Here is a 19,914-nt window from a genome sequence, read left to right on the forward strand (position 1 = left end):
CCATGTTCTTGGACTGCTTGTCTTCAGCAAACTGTTTGCGGGCTTTCTTGTGCGTCAGCTTCCTTCTGGGATGACGACCATGCAGACCGAGTTGATGCAGTGTGCGGCGTATGGTCTGAGCACTGACAGGCTGACCTCCCACGTCTTCAACCTCTGCAGCAATGCTGGCAGCACTCGTGTGTCTATTTTTTAAAGCCAACCTCTGGATATGATGCCGAACACGTGGACTCAACTTCTTTGGTCGACCCTGGCGAAGCCTGTTCCGAGTGGAACCTGTCCTGGAAAACCGCTGTATGACCTTGGCCACCATGCTGTAGCTCAGTTTCAGGGTGTTAGCAATCTTCTTATAGCCCAGGCCATCTTTGTGGAGAGCAACAATTCTATTTCTCACATCCTCAGAGAGTTCTTTGCCATGAGGTGCCATGTTGAATATCCAGTGGCCAGTATGAGAGAATTGTACCCAAAACACCAAATTTAACAGCCCTGCTCCCCATTTACGCCTGGGACCTTGACACATGACACCAGGGAGGGACAACGACACATTTGGGCACAATTTGGACATGTTCACTGTGGGGTGTACTCACTTATGTTGCCAGCTATTTAGACATTAATGGCTGTGTTGAGTTATTTTCAGAAGACAGTAAATCTACACTGCTATACAAGCTTTACACTGACTACTCTAAGTTATATCCAAGTTTCATGTCTATAGTGTGGTCCCATGAAAAGATATAATGAAATATTTGCAGAAATGTGAGGGGTGTACTCACTTTTGTGATACACTGTATATATATATATATATATATATATATATATATATATATATATACACACACACACACACACACACACACACACACACACACACACACACACACACACACACACACACACACATAATATACACTATATACACTAAATACACCCTGCATATACAAGTATGGCCGTGTCTGTCTAATTTCAATACAGGAACGCATAGTTCTACTGAATATGGTACTAATTATATGATTGCCTGAACCAAATCTTATTTAATGAGGAAAACTGTAAAAAAATAATAATAATAAATAAATAAATAAAAACCATGTTTGTGGTAATCACTGTCCTACTGCAATATGACTGGGTGGGGAAAAATGCTTGTATTTTCTTAAAAGTAAATGGCATATAAAAACTATTAATCATATCAGAAAAGTTAAAGTGGCTTTATTGTCATTTCAGATATATACAAGCATATAGGGGAAACAGAAAAAAGGTTTAAACACTACCTTTTCCTATGCACATCTGTTTTGAAAATTTTAAAGATGAAAGGTGCCTACAGGAACCCTACAAGCCACAGTGTTTTAAACCCACAATCTGTAAGAGGATCAGTGATGGTCTAGTATTGATGGAACTAAATATTTGCACATGAAGTCATGCAACAGCAATGTGAAAGAGTGTTGGAAAGCATTTCAGGATGCTTGAAAACTGTGATTAAATTTTTCTAACTTAAATCTAAGTTTAACCATTAATATTGTGTGTTTAATGTAACATGTAATAAATTAAACAAATGTAATTAACTTGTTTTCTTTGCATTTTTTGAGATCTGAAAACACTGAAACTTTTTTGACCAGTTGTCATTTGCAATATTTTATTTGGAGTTTGGGAGAAATGTTGTCAGCAGTTTATAGAAACGAGCAACAATGTTAATTTTACTTTAACACATAAATAATAAAACTAATAAAATAGACACATACACAAACTGCTTGAAAAGATTTAAGTTAAAAATCTTTACTGATGTGATGACTGTGTGATTTGTTAAAAACAAAATGATGTAACAATGGTCAATAGGAATTACAAGCCCTATTTTCAGAAAAGTTGGGACACTTTTAATACAATAAATTATGTTAATTTGTTGATTCAGTTTAGCATTTATTTAACAGACAAAAGATAAAATACTAATATTTTTCAGTGATGAACTTAATACTACAGTATTTGTAAACAAATTTAGAAATTAATGCCTGCAACAAACTATCTTCTCTTCATAATACGCATACATTTTCAGGAGATAGATCTGGACTGTAGGCAGGCCAGTAAAGCACACTCAATCTATGTGTACGAAGCCACTCTGTTGTAATTCATACAGAACAAGGCCTGGCGTTGTCCTGCTGAAATAGACATGGAGTATTACAGCAGCATATGTCCCTTTGAAATTCCAATATAAGCCTGCACATGTATTTGTGTAACTGAGTCACCATTACTACTTTGTTTTCCTTTAGCCTCTTAGCTACAACTTTGAAAGTATACTTGGGGTTATTGTCTATTTGAAAGACCTATTTGCACCCAAACCTTTGGCTAATGTTTTGAGATATTGCTTCAAAATCTCCATATTTAGGAAGAAATAAACTTACAATACCCTTAAACTAATATTTTGTTGAATAACCTTTTAATTTTATGACAGGAGTCTTTGTGGGTAGGAGTCTATTAGCATAGCAGATCTTGACATGTCAAGTGCTCAAAATCTGTCAGATTGCAAAGGCATTTCCAGTGCTCTTTAGGTCACCCCCATAGATTTTCAGTTGGATTCAGATCTGGGCTCTGGCTGAATCGTTCCAAACCTTTAATCATCTTCTGTTTAAGCCATTCTTGTGTTGATGTGGAGGTATGATTTGGGTCATTGTTATGCTGAACATATACGTGTGCGCATGTGTGTGGTTTTTAAGGAACAGAGAAGGTCCGGCAAGCCCAGGCCTGTAAGCATCTGCATGTGGTGAATCCAGATTGGCTGTGGGAATGTTTGGAGCGTTGGGAAAGAGTAGAAGAGAAGCTGTTTCCACTTAAAGAGAGCTACAACAAATCACAGAGGTCTTTTTATTTTCTTTGTTTTTTCATGTGTTTAATCTTTTTCTTTATATAGTTTTTCCATCAAAGGCTGTTGTTTTAATAAACTTATTTTTACTAACCATGTCAACATTTTTTTTTTGCATTTTTGTTTCATTCTGTCTTTTTATTAGTCTTGTATTTCTTGTCACAGTATTAAAAAATAGATCAATACAAGTAATTATCTCTATTATTTAGAAGTAACAGCCCAATAGCATTTCCTGATGTTCAAGAAATCTTCCCAGCACCAGTGATGCATCCTGTTCTCATTCAGAGCAAAGTTTCTAGAACCCCAGAAGTGCGCACGTATGATGCTGTAACTGGAAAATTGATTCGCCGAACCGCCCATCATCTTTCCTGCAAACAGCCTCAAAGCACACCTGTGACACACTCCAGGCATGAAGAACATTTCAATTTAAGGTACATTTACTTCTTTATGGTCTGTATTTTTAATTACAATAATTGAATTATTTATTAGATTTATATTTAAATATTATTTTATATTTAAAGTTTTTTAAAACTAGCTTTTTAAAACTAATGAATAGCATTGTAATACATAATGCATGGTGAATGTCTGTAGAGTAAATTGTAAGCGAAGACAGGATGATGAGCCCAATGTGTACAAGTTCCTGTCTGGCCATTGTGTCAACAAATTATACAAACAACAACAATAAGGAAACAATTAAATATGTTTTGGCCTTTGTACTTGGAAATTAATAGAGAAGCCAGTAGTCACTCAGTATGGTTTGCTAAATGATCTTAAAAACAGAAACATCAGTTACATAGTGGACATCACAATAATTCCCTTTCCCAGAAGCACAGAGGTGACCTATCTAAAATGGCACATTTAATTAGCATTTAGACAAATCAGAACAATGGTTACTTGAAACAAATGTAGAATCTGTAAAATTTTATTCGTCATGTTTGGTGGTTAAAAGGGTTGCCTGTATAATTTCAGACACAATACCCATGTTGGGGTATGGTGGTAAGAGCTTCTCCTCAAATGATAATGGGACATGTCATCCAAAGTAAACAGAAATGTAGTGATTGTACTGAGACATATTAGATGCTAATTAAATTTTCTCAGTCATGAACTAAATCTGCATGTTTCATCAAGACAAAAACATTAAAGCCAAAAAAAAAAACTAAAAAGGGTGAAGATGCTTGCATTGCCCAGACTCACGTCTCTAATGCTTTGTATTCTTGGGTAATTATGGACAAAAAACACAATTGAATCACAGATGTCTTGAGACTGTAAATACAACAACAGCAGCTTTGCCACAACATAATGTTATTACAAACCCTATTGCGGGAAATGTAGGGATGTTTTGTACAATGCAGTAAAACCAGAATTTCTTATTTGTTCATATTCTTAAACCTGTATTACTTGAAAAAGAAAGAAATTACTTAATGTTTTCACTGACCATCTTAATTGTATTTTGTAAATATAAGCACATTTAGAATTTCTTGTCTGTAACACACTTCAAAATGTTGGGACAGTGGTGTAAAATAAGAGTAAAAAGTTTCTACGTAGAACTGCACATAAACATTTTAAATGACTGCTTATTTTATAGGCATTCAGGTTCACAGCAGCAAGGCAACTTAAACAGCTCAGGTCCAGAAGATGAGCAGCCTGGATTATCACGCAGGAAGAGGCAGCCAAGTATGTCTGAAACGCTGCCGCTCTACACACTCTGCAAGGAGGACCTTGACAGTATGGACAAAGAGGTGAAAACAATGTATTAGCCATAATCATGTAAAAAAAATTCTTATTAATGTAGGCTGAATCACACAATTTTTGGTTCTCTTAGTGGTTCTGGCAGCTATGAACACTTAACTGATGCTCATGCTTCTTTAACATGGACACACACAAGGAAGCATAAACAGTGAACAGAACACATGTTACATAGCCTGGGTGGGGTGGCACGGTGGCTAAGTACATACAGTGCCTCACAGCAAGAAGGTCCTGGGTTCGATCCCCAGGTGGGGCGGTCCGGGTCCTTTCTGTGTGGAGTTTGCATGTTCTCCCTGTGTTCGCGTGGGTTTCCTCCGGGTGCTCCGGTTTCCTCCCACAGTCCAAAGACATGCAAGTGAGGTGAATTGGAGACACTAAATTGTCCATGACTGTGTTCGATATAACCTTGTGTGATCTGATTAACCTTGTGTAATGAGTAACTACCGTTCCTGTCATGAATGTAACCAAAGTGTAAAAACATGACGTTAAAATCCTAATAAACAAACAAACATAGCCTGGGTAATTAGGTCACAGGTTTGCCCGCTAATTAACCTTATAGTTTATCCCCTAATTTCCCCCTCCTGTTACAGCTTTTACCTAAACTCGGGTATGAACCAGGTTAGGTAAACTGCAACAGCTTAGGCTATTAGACTTCAACTATCAGTGCACATGTAAGAAAATGAAACACCTGCTCTTAGCAGTTTTACACAAGACATCTGTGTTCAGCATTCTCAAGGTCATACCAGGACTTACTCAGTAATTTTCCACTAAGCTCTATAAACAATGTTGTCTATTAAGCATATAAAAGGTAAAGAAGTCAACAAAAAACTAAATTTTCCCAACAACCTTTTTTTATAAAAAATACACCTTTAAATTTGTACTTCCTCGATGATTGCAAGGCATCCAGGCTCTTAAGCAGCAAAGCAACTCTAAACCATGATGCTTTCTCTACCATCCTTCATACGGTTGAGCTTTCGGTAGCTCATAGCTCAAAAAAGTTCCCTTTATTATGTGTACAAAGAACATTTTCATAGAGGCATTGTGGAACATCCAGGTGGTCTTAAAGAAACTTGAGTTGGACCGCTATGGCGTCACATCAATGTCAAAACTAGCGCGCGCAACTTTTAACATTTCGCTTCTGTAAATATCCCTCTCGCGAGCACAAAAAGAGGAATCGCGTGCGCACTGATCATAAAATCGCTCTCGAATGTTGTTTTTCGGCTCGATTTCATTGTTGTGCGCGCACGCGCGAAAGCAAATTGTGCTCGGCTGCGCGCGCGCGAAAGCAAATTGTGCTCGGTTGCTCTTTCTGCGCGAGAGCAGTTTTTGCGCTCGAGTTTTGAAAGGGGTGGTTTTGACAGTTTGGAGGCGGATTCAGGGCCGTCTCTATCAGCGAATGCTATTGGCTCTATGCACACAAGCTCTGTGACGTGTTTCCGTTTAGCCTTAGTTGGGCAGGTTAGATTCTGGTGTGAGAACCCCGGCAAAGTTTTAAACACAACAAGTCGTATAGCAGTGAATATATAGAGTTTGCATTTTAAAATGAGTAAGAAGGTTTTGCGTTTTCAAAAACAAGATCGGGGTGGATCGGAACATTCTCAGGGTTCATGTTGAACGCTGCATTCGACGGGTAAAAGAGCAAGTTGTTCGACACAGTGATCGCTATGTCCATTTCTGTTTACTGTGTTTTGCCTGCATGTGAACCATCAGATTGGACCACTTGACAAAGCAAGCTAAACACTCGCCTTTATCTGCAATTTTTTAAAATAACGTGTACATTTAAATATTGTAAATATATATTATAGTTTATACGCTATTTCTGTGTTTAAACAAAAGCATAAAAAACCAACAAAAGCTTTTTTATTATGTAAACATATCTTTTATATCTACACTATTTGATTATTTTATCAGTTCTACAATTACAGACTGTAGTTCATCTGTTTCTCTCTATACTCTGTTAGCCTCCTTTCTGTTCTTAATAATCAGGACCCCCACAGAGCAGGTATTATTTAGGTGGAGGATCATTTTCAGCACTGCAGTGACACTGACATGGTGGTGGTGTGTTAGTGTGTGTTGTGCTGGTATGAGTGGAGTTAAATACCGTGTCCACTCACTGTCCACTCTATTAGACACTCCTAACTAGTTGGTCCACCTTCACTCATCTATTGCTGCTGTTTGAGTCGATCATCTTCTAGACCTTCATCTGGGTCACACACCACCACCATGTCAGTGTCACTGCAGTGCTGAGAATCATCCAACACCCAAATAATACCTGCTCTGTGGTGGTCCTGTGGGGGTCCTGACCATTAAAGAACAGCATGAAAGGGGGCTAACAAAGCATGGAGTCAGTCAGTTAGTCAGTAATTGTAGAACTACAAAGTGCTTCTATATGGTAAGTGGAGCTGATAAAATGGACAGTGAGTGTAGAAACAAGGAGGTGGTTTTAATGTTATGGCTGATCAGTGAAAGAAAGAAAGACTTGTCCATATTGAGTGTGTAAAACAGTTTAGCTTCACTTTTGCTGTTTCTCATGTTTTGTGAATCTGACAGTTGTTTAGCATTTATTTCATGATGAATAGACCACTTAAATGGTGTTAAAGGCTTGAAATAAAATCTTTTTACATTTAATTTCAAATGACAGTGATTTTTTTCTCTTTTGTAACGCAAGGTTTTGAATTGATCAGCATATATATTTGATAGCCCATTGCTGCCAGCGTGACAATGATAAATTCTGTAATGACCAAGTCTTGATAACCTGCCGTACGAAACATAAGAATAAAAAAAATCTAAATTTATCCTCACATTTACAACAAAAATGTTTGTTGGAGAAAGACATGTTATTACTGTAACATCAAATTAATTAAATGACATGAAAATTTAAAGGTCTGACATAACATTTGATAATAAATAAAAGATAACTTATTAATATATTGGTAAACTTTTTACACTTAATCAAGAGATAGAGGGTAAATTGGTAATATATCCAGTCAGATATGTTAAGTTTGTTTTATGTTTTATTAGGATATTAACGTCATGTTTTACACACTTTGTTAACATTCATGACAGAAACGGTAGTTACTCATTACACAAGGTTCATCAGTTCAATTAATCAATTTTAATATCAAACTCAGTCATGGACAATTTGTATCTCCAATTCACCTCACTTACACACTTCTGGACTGTTGGAGAAAACATGAGCATCCGGAGGAAATCCACATGGATACGGAGAACCCAGACCGCTCCACCTGGGAATTGAACACACACACATACATACATAATATATACTGTATATGTGGTGTTTACTTTTTTATAAATTTATTTTTAGGAAAAACATTTTGTAGTTTTATTTGCCCTTTGAGCTGATGCATTTTAAGCACTGGAGCTTGTTTATGGATCTACTAGAGCAACCAGATAGGGTGTTAGGGTCTCAGTGTTATTAACTGAACTTATATTTGGATATAGGTTAGATGACCTGTCTTTCATGTTCTTTTGTCCAGTTAGCAATACATCAGCTTAATTAAGTGAGAGAAATTACTTGAAATTCGTTCTTTTATTTAATTTACATAATCCTTAATCTTACTAATTGTGTTGATATAATTTGGCTGGAATATACAACTGTGTCATCTGCACTACAGTGGAAACTGATGCCATGTTCACAAATAATTATTCCTAAGAACAACATGTAAATGTCTTAACACTGACCCCTGTGGAACACCTTACTTCACACTTGTGACCTTGTAGTATTCAATATTTACATTAACAAAAGGGTGGCACCAAAATAGTGCCAAGTCATTATTTTCCAACCTCTCCAGAAAAATATCAGGATCTAAAGTATTAAACAATGCACTAAGATGTAGGAGAAGAAAATATAGGCATCCGTTATTTAAGGGCGTTAAAAGATCAATAATTATTGTTTTAGTGCTGTGGTTTGGTCTAAATCTTAATGTCTCATGAATACCCTTTCCATGCAGAATAAAGCATAATTGCTGAGAAATTGCTTTTTCTTGAACCTTGGATACAAAAAGTTCAGACTGTACAAGCAAAAATGTCCTAATATCCAAACGATATCCAACTACAATCCTGTAATCCAGAGTTATTCTTTTTTTTTTTTGTTAAAGTACAAAAAATAGGAAGTGGGAAATTGTTGTTCTGACGAGAGTTCCTTATTTTTTATTTTTTTTATTTTGCATTTTTCCTCAATTTTCCTCCCAATTAAACAAATTACATTACGCTGCCTCTCTTCACTCTGACTGAGGACAGCCGTGACTAACACACACACCCTCCGACACATGTGCAGGAGGCAAGTTCATATGTAGATCAGCTTTGTGTACAAAGAGATACACTATGATCCTCATTATTCCTCATAATTGCATCAGTTATGAGGAATCCCCTCCGGCTTTAAACAACAAACCAATTATTGTTAATCACAGTTAATTTCTCTCCCCTGAGAATCAAACTCACGGAGCTCAGTTCTGAATACTAATAATGTTTATTCAACACTAAAACATAACATGTTAAAAATGTTTTTAGTCTCCTAACAAGGTTGTATTGGTTGATTGTCAAGAAAATCAGCAAAATCTTAAAATAAGGTGGAAATGGACTAGAGAAGCTGTTTCATTTAAAACTAAAAACTTATTAGAAAGCATTTTGACAAATCTGTGATTATTACATTTATAGATATGGGGCCTTTGATGCAAGTGATCTTTTATTTTTATCAGGATCATTTAGGTTCATGCTAACAAGGCTAATTTTTAATGTTAACAAATGATTCATGATCGATAACCACTAACTGGAAATTACAGTGTGACTAGAAAGTTTGTGAACACTTTATAATTTTCTGTGTTTTTACACAAATTTTATTTTGTGATTAGATATTCGTCTGAGTATTAAAACCAGATATAAAAAGCCGCTCAGGTGGCGCAGCGGTAAAAAGACACGCTGCAACCAGAGCTGGATTCCAGATACACCGTATCGAAAGTGGGCAGCTGTATGAGCAACGATTGGCCGGTTGCTCAGTTGGGGGGCGGGACAAAGAACCGGATGTGGGTCTCTCTCTGTCAGAATGCGATTACGACCTCTGTCGGCTGATAAGAGGCACCTGCACAGAGATGGGGAAGAGTGCCCTTAGGGTGTGTCTCTCCGCATGCAACGCTAGGTGGCTCCAAACTCATCAATGTGTGGGTGGCAAAGATGCATCTGGCTGCTGCCCATGTTTCGGAGGGGATGTGGGTTAGCTTCGATCTCCTTGCAAATTGAACAATTGGCTGCGCTAAAGGGGGAGAAAAAAACAGATATAAAAACACGACACAAAACATGATAATTTGGTTTATTGCTTATTTGTAGCACAATTTTTCAACATTAACGTACGTACGAAAGTAAGGACGAAATGAATGCTTTAATACAGTGCTGAAAAGTAAATTATGCTAAACATTGTTGAACATTTTTAAAAGTGCTGAAATGTTACCTGAGTGTGTGTGTGTGTTTGTGCATGTGTCTGTCTGTGTGTTTGACTTGTATAGCTGTAGTCTTTTTTTCCTTAAACCATCAGAAACACAAAAAAGGAACTACTAAGGAACTACTAAACAACAGTCTTAACATAATTTGTAATCATTTTGCATTGTGAAACATTAAATTGGTTGAAATTTTGTGTTTAAAACTTTATGCCTACCTTTCCTTTTGCATATTTAAAACATAGTTTAAAATGAGTAATTATAGTTTCTAGACTAATGCAGGCTGCTTTAATGTAACCATAATGATATAACAGTAATATAATTATAGCAGGACATGTACTAGTTGGGGTAGACCTTATTTAACTGTATTCTCTGGTAGGTGAATGACATTCTTGGAGAGGAAAGTGATAATGAAAGTGACGAAAAAGGACACGATGTAAGAGTCAGGGGAGAAGATGAAGATCAGTCAAATATAAGCAGCGTGATTACTATTCCAGGGGATCACCAGCAGGCCCTGGGTACATTCGTCGAGGACACACGGCTAACACTATTTAGTGATGACATCAGTCTGACTGAGAAAATGCCAAGGTACAGTAACTTGAAAATGCTGAGGAATATTTATGTTTCACAAACATTTCAATAATTGCATATACATTTTGCAAATAAATCACAATGGGGTTTTTTCTACAAGAAAATCACTTTCATAAATGGGATGCTACAACCCCAAATCAGAAAAAGTTGGGACAGCCTGAAAAATGCAAATAATAGAGTTTCTTACATTTACTTTGACTTTTATTTGAATGCAGACATTATGAACCTGAGATATTTCATGTTTTGTCTGGCCAACTTTATTTCATTTATTAATAAACATCCATTCCTGCATTTCAGGCCTGCAACACGTGTGGTCATTGTACCATGGAGCAAGCTTTTTCTCCCCAATCAATTTAGTTTTGAGTGAGGCTACATTATTTAAGGTTGTGCGAAGTAAAGTCTCTAAATGTTGAGTTGCCTGATCTAGCTCTTTAGGTTCTCATGGTGATATAGTTGGTAATTCTGGTAGGCAGTTTATGAACGCTGCTGCAGTTGCAGACGTAATAGTGCGCTTACATTTAAAATAATGTGGTTGCTGTATATTATTGGATAGGGACATTTCATACATTAGTATTCCGTTTTCTGAGCACCATTTAGACATCCAGCCATTCAGCGACAATAACCTGCTGTAGGTTTCGCCACTTGGCCAAATCTGTAAGGGGCCAGAGCACACTATCGCCTCAGACATCGACCTAGCTAACTCGCACTCCTCTTTAACATTACTCTTAGTAACTTCAGACTGCCACAAACTAACATCATTCGTGCCGACGTGGATAACAATTTTAGAAAATCTACGATTAGCATTATCCAGCACTTTTAGATTTGCTCTGATGTCTGGCGCCCTGGCCCCCGGAATACAGGTGACTATGGTTGCTGGTGTCTCTATGGGGGTTGCAATACGCACATGTCGGAGCTGAGAATCTCTTATAAACAGAGCACTTTCTTTAACAGGCTTCTCAGCGGGTGGGTCACTGAGTGGGGAAAACCTGTTGGACACGTGCAACTGAGATGGTTGGTGCTTTGCCCTACGACTATGTCGCCAAGATGTCACCCATCCGCTGTGAAGGCTCTAATGCTGGAGTCTGGGGTTCTACAAGCTACTGGCATTCGGGACTGCTACAGCTGTATCTAACCACTAGTAGTAGTCTGTTCTAAAGCCTGAACACTGAAGTCTTCTCCGTCAGACTAACAACTAATCTACACTTATCACATGTAAAATAATCACTAATGACGGAGGGAGAATAACTGAACATTGCACACTCAACCCAAGTATATAGAGCACCAACAGGAGCCATGGTAACAGAGAAAATGTACTTAGCTTTAGAAGAAGCGTTGAAGTTGCTGTTTAAGTTGGATTCACCGGTGTTTTGCTGGTAGTCACAGAAAAACGGCTTTAATTCCGGACGAAACAGGCGTTGATAAGCGGGAATACAAAAACAAACAAAACGAGCTTTGTTCTGACAGAAACAGTTTTAATTCTGGTCAAAAACGGTGTTTATGAGCTTGTAACTGGTTGATGTCGACATGGCTGCCACAATAGACAAATGGACTCTGCGTTGTGTTTTTGATGAGGATCAAAACAATATAGCCCTTAATACTGGTAGCGATTCCCTGCTTCTTCTCTACTCTCCTCACATCCTCCTCATACAATACAAAATTCAAAAGGGGCAGGAGCAGACAGAAGCAGGGCTTATAATAAAGATTACAATATAATACAAGAAAATTACCAAAACAACAGCTTATTAACAATAACAATTGCTTTTCATTTACAGTCTAGACAAAAACATACAGCAATTACGTCACTCTATTTCGCTCTGCTGCATTAGCATAGCCGACTGGCATACCTCAGACTTTATCAACTTTATACATATAATTATGCATATCTGTTAACAAAAACAATATAGCCCTTAATACTGGTAGCGATTCCTTGCTTCTTCTCTACTCTTCTCACATCCTCATATAAAAAGAATATAAAGAACAGACTTAACTGACCGATACACTGGGTGGACCATGCTGTGCAATATTAGCAATATATGTAGAAGTATAATTCACTTTAAAACTATCAACAAAATATAATATAATAATATAATATAATAATAATAATGAACCCAGGAACATATATATATAAACCTGGTGAGATATTTATATTAACTAAACATGTATGATTAATATAGATTTAATATGGAGCATACTGTGATACCTACAGTACCTCCTCATACAATACAAAATTCAAAAGGAGGAGAGGAGACTTTAAGAGAGGCGGGAAGGGGACGGGACGTCCCAGTGTGAACTTACCCAGCACCAATACAGGCTATATGTAAAAAGAGAATTGTGTGTAATTATAACATTAAAATATATAGATTTTTAACACTGTTACACTCACCCCCCAATAATTACACAAAATTCTAAACCAATTAGGGGACATTAATAAACATGAATACTCAAATGAGTAGAAAAAAAAAAATATATATATAAATAAATTCAGACCAGCCAGCACCATACCTACTGTAAAACTGGTACGCTAATCAACTCAGCAGTTACCTAATCAAAGGTTATGAAGATACAGAGATTGATCAGTTCTCTAGTCATCCCATAGATACACATATAAAGTGCCTTTTACACCCATACAACATCTGACTATACATTAAACTTAAATAAAAAACATTTACTCTTTTGCACCCATGTAACATCTGACTATACATGGAACTTAGAATGAAAAACATTTACTCTTTTAATAATCTTAGACTTGAATAATTTTAGGCACAGGCACATCTCCCCCAAATATAGATTCTAACTGGACCATTGACTCTATTAACCTGCAAACTGGCTTTATAGCTCTCCCAAATCTAGAAGTTAGGCGAACTTGGCTAAGATTGGAACAATCTGTTGCAGGGGAATGTCCAGGACTCGGGTTGGGCAAAGGGGGAATGTTGTCATGAGGGAGGTCTTCAGTAAGAGTGTCACTAAGTATCACTAAGGCTCTGATTATCAAACACATCTCCTGCCAGACCAGCAGCTCTGTTCGGTTTTGTAGAGTGCTTCTGGACCCAAGAGGAAGTCCAGCTGCCATCTAGGCTGTCAACTGTAGACAAGGCCCTGGCTATTGAAGGTGAAGCTGTTGCATTTGGAAGAACTGAATTGTAATCATGTTCAGAATCATCTTTACATAGGGATTGGCTTTTCACACTACCGTTGACAAGACTGGACACTTCACTCAGTGGTTTGTCTATGGGGAGAAAGTTGACTGGAAGAAGGAGATTTCTGTGCAGCACTCGTTTACTTCCATCCTGATTCTGAACCTTGTAGATGTGTAGCGATGGCCTGGAAGACACAATGGTGTAGACACATGGCTCCCACTTGTCAGCGAGTTTGCGTTTCCTTCTGCACCCTTTGTTAGCTACAAGGACTTGATCACCAACTGACAGAGAGAGACCTTTGGCCTTTTTGTTATACTGCTGGGCCTGGTGCTCCTGTTCTACAGCTGAGTTTTTCTGTGCTAATAGCATGGTTGACTAAAGGTCACTCACCAGCGATTTGACAAACTTGTGGTAGTCACAGACCCTCTCGTCTTGGAGCACATTTTTGAACATCAGGTCAACAGGTAGTCTGGGCACTCTGCCAAACATCAAATAGAAGGGCTCAAAGCCGGTGGTCTCGTGCGCACCGTACAGTTGTACACAAACGTTATTGTTTGAATCATTTGGGGCCACTTCTGTTTTGATTTTGGAGGCAAGGATCTTAACATGTTCCCCAGTGTCCTATTAAACCTCTCTGTACCTCCATTCCCCATCGGGTGGTATGGGGAGGTCCTGGATTTTACAACGCCAGCCAGCTCAAGAAGCTCAGCGATAAGTTCGCTTTCAAAATTTGCTCCTTGATCAGAATGGATGCGCATAGGGAATCCATATATACAGAAAAAGTTATCCCAGAGCTTTTTCACCACTTTCTTGCTGTTTGATCTTGGCATGGAAAAGCATGAGCCAACTTGGTGAAATGGTCCGTAAGCACCAAAACATCTACTGTTTTGTTGTTGTTGTCCTCAGCAGACCAGACCAGTTCCAGTGGAGCAGTAGTTTTAATGCTCTCCAGTGGGGCTCTTGCTGCAGGTTCTGGGGTTTTACTGAAAACACACCTCTGACAGGACTTAACATAATTTCTTATGTCTTTCTCCATATTATACCAGAAAAACCGCTGTTGGGCGAGAGAAAGCATACGTGGCTGACCCAGATCATGGATACCAGTCAGAGCATCCTTTTTTAGTGACTCAGGCAAAACAAACTGAAATCTCTTGTGCTTGGTCATGGGATCTTTTGAAACTCTGTATAGAACACCATTTATCAATGTCAATTTCTCCCATTGTTTCAGTAGTTTCAAAGTCTCAGGGATTTCACTGAAGCGCTCACGTCTGGTCGGCCTACGCTTCCTTTCAGCATAAAACAATGCTTTAGCAATTAAAGTGTCTTGTAGTTGATGTGACTTTAGTTCTTCCATGGACCAAGTTGGAAAAGGGTCTTGGCTACTAGGAATCAGCTCCTCCATGTAGTCTACGATGAAAGCAGCTCTCTGCCTAGGCACAGCATCCCAAGACTCATGAGCTGTGAGGAGACAAGACAGACATGGACAGCCTCAGACATGGACACTGACTCTGGATTACATACAGGTAGGTTAGCCATTATTTGTGGCTGACATAACAGATGGAAGACGTCCTGAACGCATTCATCCTCTAGTTTACATGCCTGCTCAACCAGTACATTGTAAAGCTCTGCCAAGAGTCTCTAACTGATAGGCTTCACAAAAGGATCACGGCTCAGGGCATCGGCTACCACGTTCTTTGTTCCTGGAACATGTTTGATTTCGAAGTTGTATGGGGCAAGTTTGGAAATCCATCACTGCTCACATGTGTCCAGTTTTGGTTTGGTCATAATGTATGTGAGAGGGTTGTTGTCCGTCCAAACCGTGAAGCTGTGACATTTGAGCCAGTGGCTAAACTTGTCACACACAGACCACTTAAGCGCCAAGAACTCAAGTCTGTGTGCTGGATAATTGGCCTGATTTCGACTTAGAGATTTGCTGGCAAAGGCTATAGGCCTAGTTCTGTCTTCTCCATCCGGAACTTGTGACAAAACAGCACCAAGGCCATCAAGAGATACATCAGTGGAATGGATAAAAGGCTTTTCAAAATTTGGGTGGGCCATAAGCATTTTCTTCAGTTTTTCAAATGCTGCCTCACAGGCTGGTGTCCAGTCATCAGGATTAAGCTCACGGAAGGTGCCAGACCTCTTGCATCCTCTATCGCCTTTACCTTTGCGCTTTAGGCCAGTCGTTAGGGCAAACAAAGGTTTTGCTATTGATGAACAGCCCGGAATGAAATTCTGATAATACAACACCATACCCAAAAAAGATCTGATTTGTTTTTGAGATGGGGTAAGGCCATCCTCCATCAATAGATCCTTAGCTGTGAAGTCAGTGATGACCTTTACTTTTTCAGGGTCAACAAACACCCCTTTACTGTTAATAATATGGCCAAGAAAATGCACAGACTGGCGCAGAAAATGACATTTCTTTTGGGACAGCTTCAGGTTGTTTAAGCCGACTTAGTACAACTTCAAGACGTTTCAGAGCCTCCTCCTCCGACGGTGCCATCAAAAGTAAGTCATCTAAGTAGCACAAAAGAGTAGACAAATTCAGGTCTCCAAATATGGACAGCATCATTCTCATGAAGGAAGCTGGGCTGTTAGAAAGCCCTTGTGGGAGCCGATTGTATTCATATAAACCTAAAGTCGTGGTGAAAGCGGTGTATTTCCTATCAGACTCATTTAAGGGGGATGTTGTAGAACCCCGATGTTTAATCCATGGTGCTGAAGTAAGAGTTTCCACCCATTGCAGCGAGACAGTCTTCCTGATGTGGCGAGGGATGAACATCCTTAATGGTCTTGGCATTGAGCAAACGGAAATCTGTGCAGATCCTCAGATCCCCATTCTTTTTCCAGACCATGATGAGAGGAGAGGCATATTCACTCACTGATTTGCTAATGATATCTTTCTCCTCCATCTCATTCAGCTCTTCCCTCCATATGTGATAGTGACCGGGAGTAACCCTGAGGTATGGAAGCCTAAAGGGACGATCATCAGACAGACGAATCCGATGTATGAAATCTTTTGCCTCACCGCAGTCCAGCTTGCCTTTAGAAAAGACATCTTGGAATCTCACCAGCAGCTCAGCCAGCTTAGCTGTTCTGAAACTTCGCATGCATCAATGTCAATATCACCCAACCCACAATCCTTAAGCATCTGCTTAATGTCAGGTGATGACATCACTGTTGGGGATACCAAGTATGAAGTGTCAGAATGACTTTGAGATAGACCTTGATCATACCATGACCAACACAGGCCTTTAATCTGTATGTTCGTAAAAATCGGGATGGTTCTTTTTTTTGGTCTGAAGAACATGACATGGATTATGTTCAAAGCATTTGAAAATGTGGATCCATAGGATCACAGACACTTTCCACTTTGCTTCAGTCTATTGCAGATAAAGTTTGAGCCCATACAAGTTCATTGAGTTTCTGGATAGTGTTTATACAGTAGCTTCTCATTTGTTAAACAACTATGTCGAAAGACACATCCTGTGGTCGTGAAAAAGATGTTAATCTGTTTCAGAAGGGTCAAATTATGGGCATACATCAAGCAGAGAAATCTAAGGAGATTGCTGAAACTACTAAAATCGGGTTAAGAATTGTCCAACGTATTATTTAAAAAGTGGAAGGACAGTGGGGAAACTTCTTCGAGGAAGGAATGTGGTCGGAAAAAAATCTTGAATGATCGTGATCGGCGATCACTTAAACGTTTGGTGAAATCAAATGGTAGAAAAACTACAGTAGAACTCAGGGATATGTTTAATAGTGAAAGTAAGAGCATTTTCACACGCTCAATGCGAAGGGAACTCAAGGGATTGGGACTAAACAGCTGTGTAGCCTTAAGAAAACCACTTGTCAGTGAGGCTAACCGGCAAAAACAGCTTCAATTTGCTAGGGAGCATAAAGATTGGACTCTGGAGCAATGGAAGAAGGTCATGTGGTCTGATGAGTCCAGATTTACCCTGTTCCAGAGTGATGGGCACATCAGGGTAAGAAGAGAGGCGGCTGAAGTGCTGCACCCATCATGCCTAGTGCCTACCGTACAAGCCTGTGGGGGCAGTGCCATGATCTGGGGTTGCTGCAGTTGGTCCGGTCTAAGTTCAGCAACATTATGTGCCCAAAGGATGAGGTCAGCTGACTACCTGAATATACTGAACGACCAGGTTATTCCACCAATAAATTTTTTCTTCTTGATGGCACAGGCATATTCCAAGATGACAATGCCAGGATTCATCGGGCTCAAATTGTGAAAGAGTGGTTCAGGGAGCATGAGACAGCATTTTCACACATGGAGTCCAGACCTGAACCCCATTGAGAATCTTTGGGATGTGCTGGAGACGACTTTGCGCAGTGGTCCAAATCTCTCATCATCAATTCAATATCTTGGGGAAAAATGAATGCAACTCTGGACAGAAATAAATGTTGTGACATTGCAGAAGCTTGTGGAAACGATGCCACAGCGAATGCGTGCCGTAATCAAAGCTAAAGGTGGTCCAATGAAATATTAGAGTGTGTGACCTTTTTTTGGCCAGGCAGTGTATAATGCTAGTCATAACTTGCATTTGTAGATGCAGCACCCAGCTGTGTTTAGCAAATTAGCAAATGCAAACCTAGTTTCTTAAAAAGTTCAAAAAGAATATTTTTTAATTTGATTGCAAATTATTGAGGTATTGGGGATATTACATTTAAGGGTTTACTTACTTTTTTTTCGTGAACAGTGGATGTTTGCTCAGTAATATACTTTAACAGTACATCGGTTTGTTATTAATTTGGCTAGATAGTGTAACTTTGTTGCAACACCCAAGGGCGAATTACACAAGCCCACCAAATCCAGGTTTGAATCATAGCTGTGCTATTGGCTGGCCAGACATCTTGACATGCGTTTTTGGTTATATGCTTTATGTGAGGTCAGGGAATGGCCATAGCCCTGCTATGGATTGGCGCCCTGTCTAGGGTATTCCCTAAGCCAAGTGTTTCCCATTGAAACCAGACCCACTGCTACCCTGACCTTTATAAAGCAGTTAATGGACATGAAATGAAGTGAAGTGAAAAAAATGACAACCAGGCCACTTTTTGTTAGTAATTAATGTAGAAATGTAGGTAGTTTCAAATGGTTCACTTACACTTTCTTGCCACAATGTATTGGAACTTTAGAGAGACATGTGCTGTGATCAAGGTGACATTTTTCTACTAAGTTCATGGTTACTTCACCAAGACAATGCCAGGCCTCATTCTACATGCTCTATAACAGTATGACTGTTTTTGGTTTTATTTACACAGTACATTTAAGTAGTTGACTGAAAAAACAAACTTTTCTTTGTACAACAGTTAAGCAAACATTAAAGTAATTTCAAAGGTTCAAGAGAATTAACAAACAACATGTTCTGGTTTTACTGCATTTTACAAAATGTTTTACCTTTCTGGAAATGTTTTTAATAACTCACACAGACAATACACTTTGTGTTCCCTAGGGGGCACAAAAGGAAACTACAGGAAGCGAAAAAGGACGAAGATGTTGATGACAATGATGTACAGTTGACTAGTCAGCACAGTAAGGATTCTAATGAGGATGAGGGTAGTAGCTCAGAAGCAGATGAGATGGCTGCTGCCCTGGAGGCAGAATTAAACGACTTTATGTGACCTCATGTAAAGGATAAAAATAATTTGACCTATGGTTCTATCTTGTAAGTTGATTTCACTTTTCTCACTGTGTGGTGTATAAATAAATATTTGTGTATAGTTGTACAACATTGTTGTGTATAGACAGTGCTATGGGAGTTGGGGAAAGCAAGCTGTTGAAGTTTTACTGTAAAATCCTGTTTAGGAAATTGTTAAATTGTTTTTGTTTTATTTTTATTATACAAGTTTTATACAATTGTATAAAATCAAATAAAGTGATTTGTCTTAAAGGCCAAAGATTCAACTACACCCTGTTTACATACCCTGTATACAACATTTGTATGGACTCCTATTTTACATACATTTTTTATCTTTGCCTTTTTGTTTAAGTGGTCTATTTTTTATCATCAAGTAAAATTACGTGAATGCATTTGTCTGATAGCATGCCCTTTCCTGCTTCAGTAATGCTTAGGGATGTTTTATTGACTCTGTAAGAGCGTTATATTATTCTGCCAACACTAACATTACAATA

General features: G+C 38.6%; 1 protein-coding gene across 2 annotated transcripts in view; it reads left to right on the forward strand.

The window, feature by feature from the left end:
• ctdp1 (CTD (carboxy-terminal domain, RNA polymerase II, polypeptide A) phosphatase, subunit 1) overlaps positions 1 to 19,679 on the forward strand; it is an 87,368-nt gene extending 67,689 nt beyond the window's left edge. For both annotated transcript variants that reach the window (XM_063011554.1, XM_063011564.1), the window contains exons 9-13: positions 2,694 to 2,835; positions 3,049 to 3,270; positions 4,425 to 4,578; positions 10,415 to 10,623; positions 19,235 to 19,679. In XM_063011554.1, coding sequence (XP_062867624.1) covers positions 2,694 to 2,835; positions 3,049 to 3,270; positions 4,425 to 4,578; positions 10,415 to 10,623; positions 19,235 to 19,403 — 896 coding nt within the window. In that variant the 3' untranslated portion in view covers positions 19,404 to 19,679. The remainder of the gene's footprint in view (positions 1 to 2,693; positions 2,836 to 3,048; positions 3,271 to 4,424; positions 4,579 to 10,414; positions 10,624 to 19,234) is intronic.
• Positions 19,680 to 19,914: the final 235 nt, after the last annotated feature.

This window comes from Trichomycterus rosablanca, chromosome 2 (genome assembly GCF_030014385.1).
Source record: "Trichomycterus rosablanca isolate fTriRos1 chromosome 2, fTriRos1.hap1, whole genome shotgun sequence".
Classification (NCBI taxonomy): domain Eukaryota; kingdom Metazoa; phylum Chordata; class Actinopteri; order Siluriformes; family Trichomycteridae; genus Trichomycterus; species Trichomycterus rosablanca.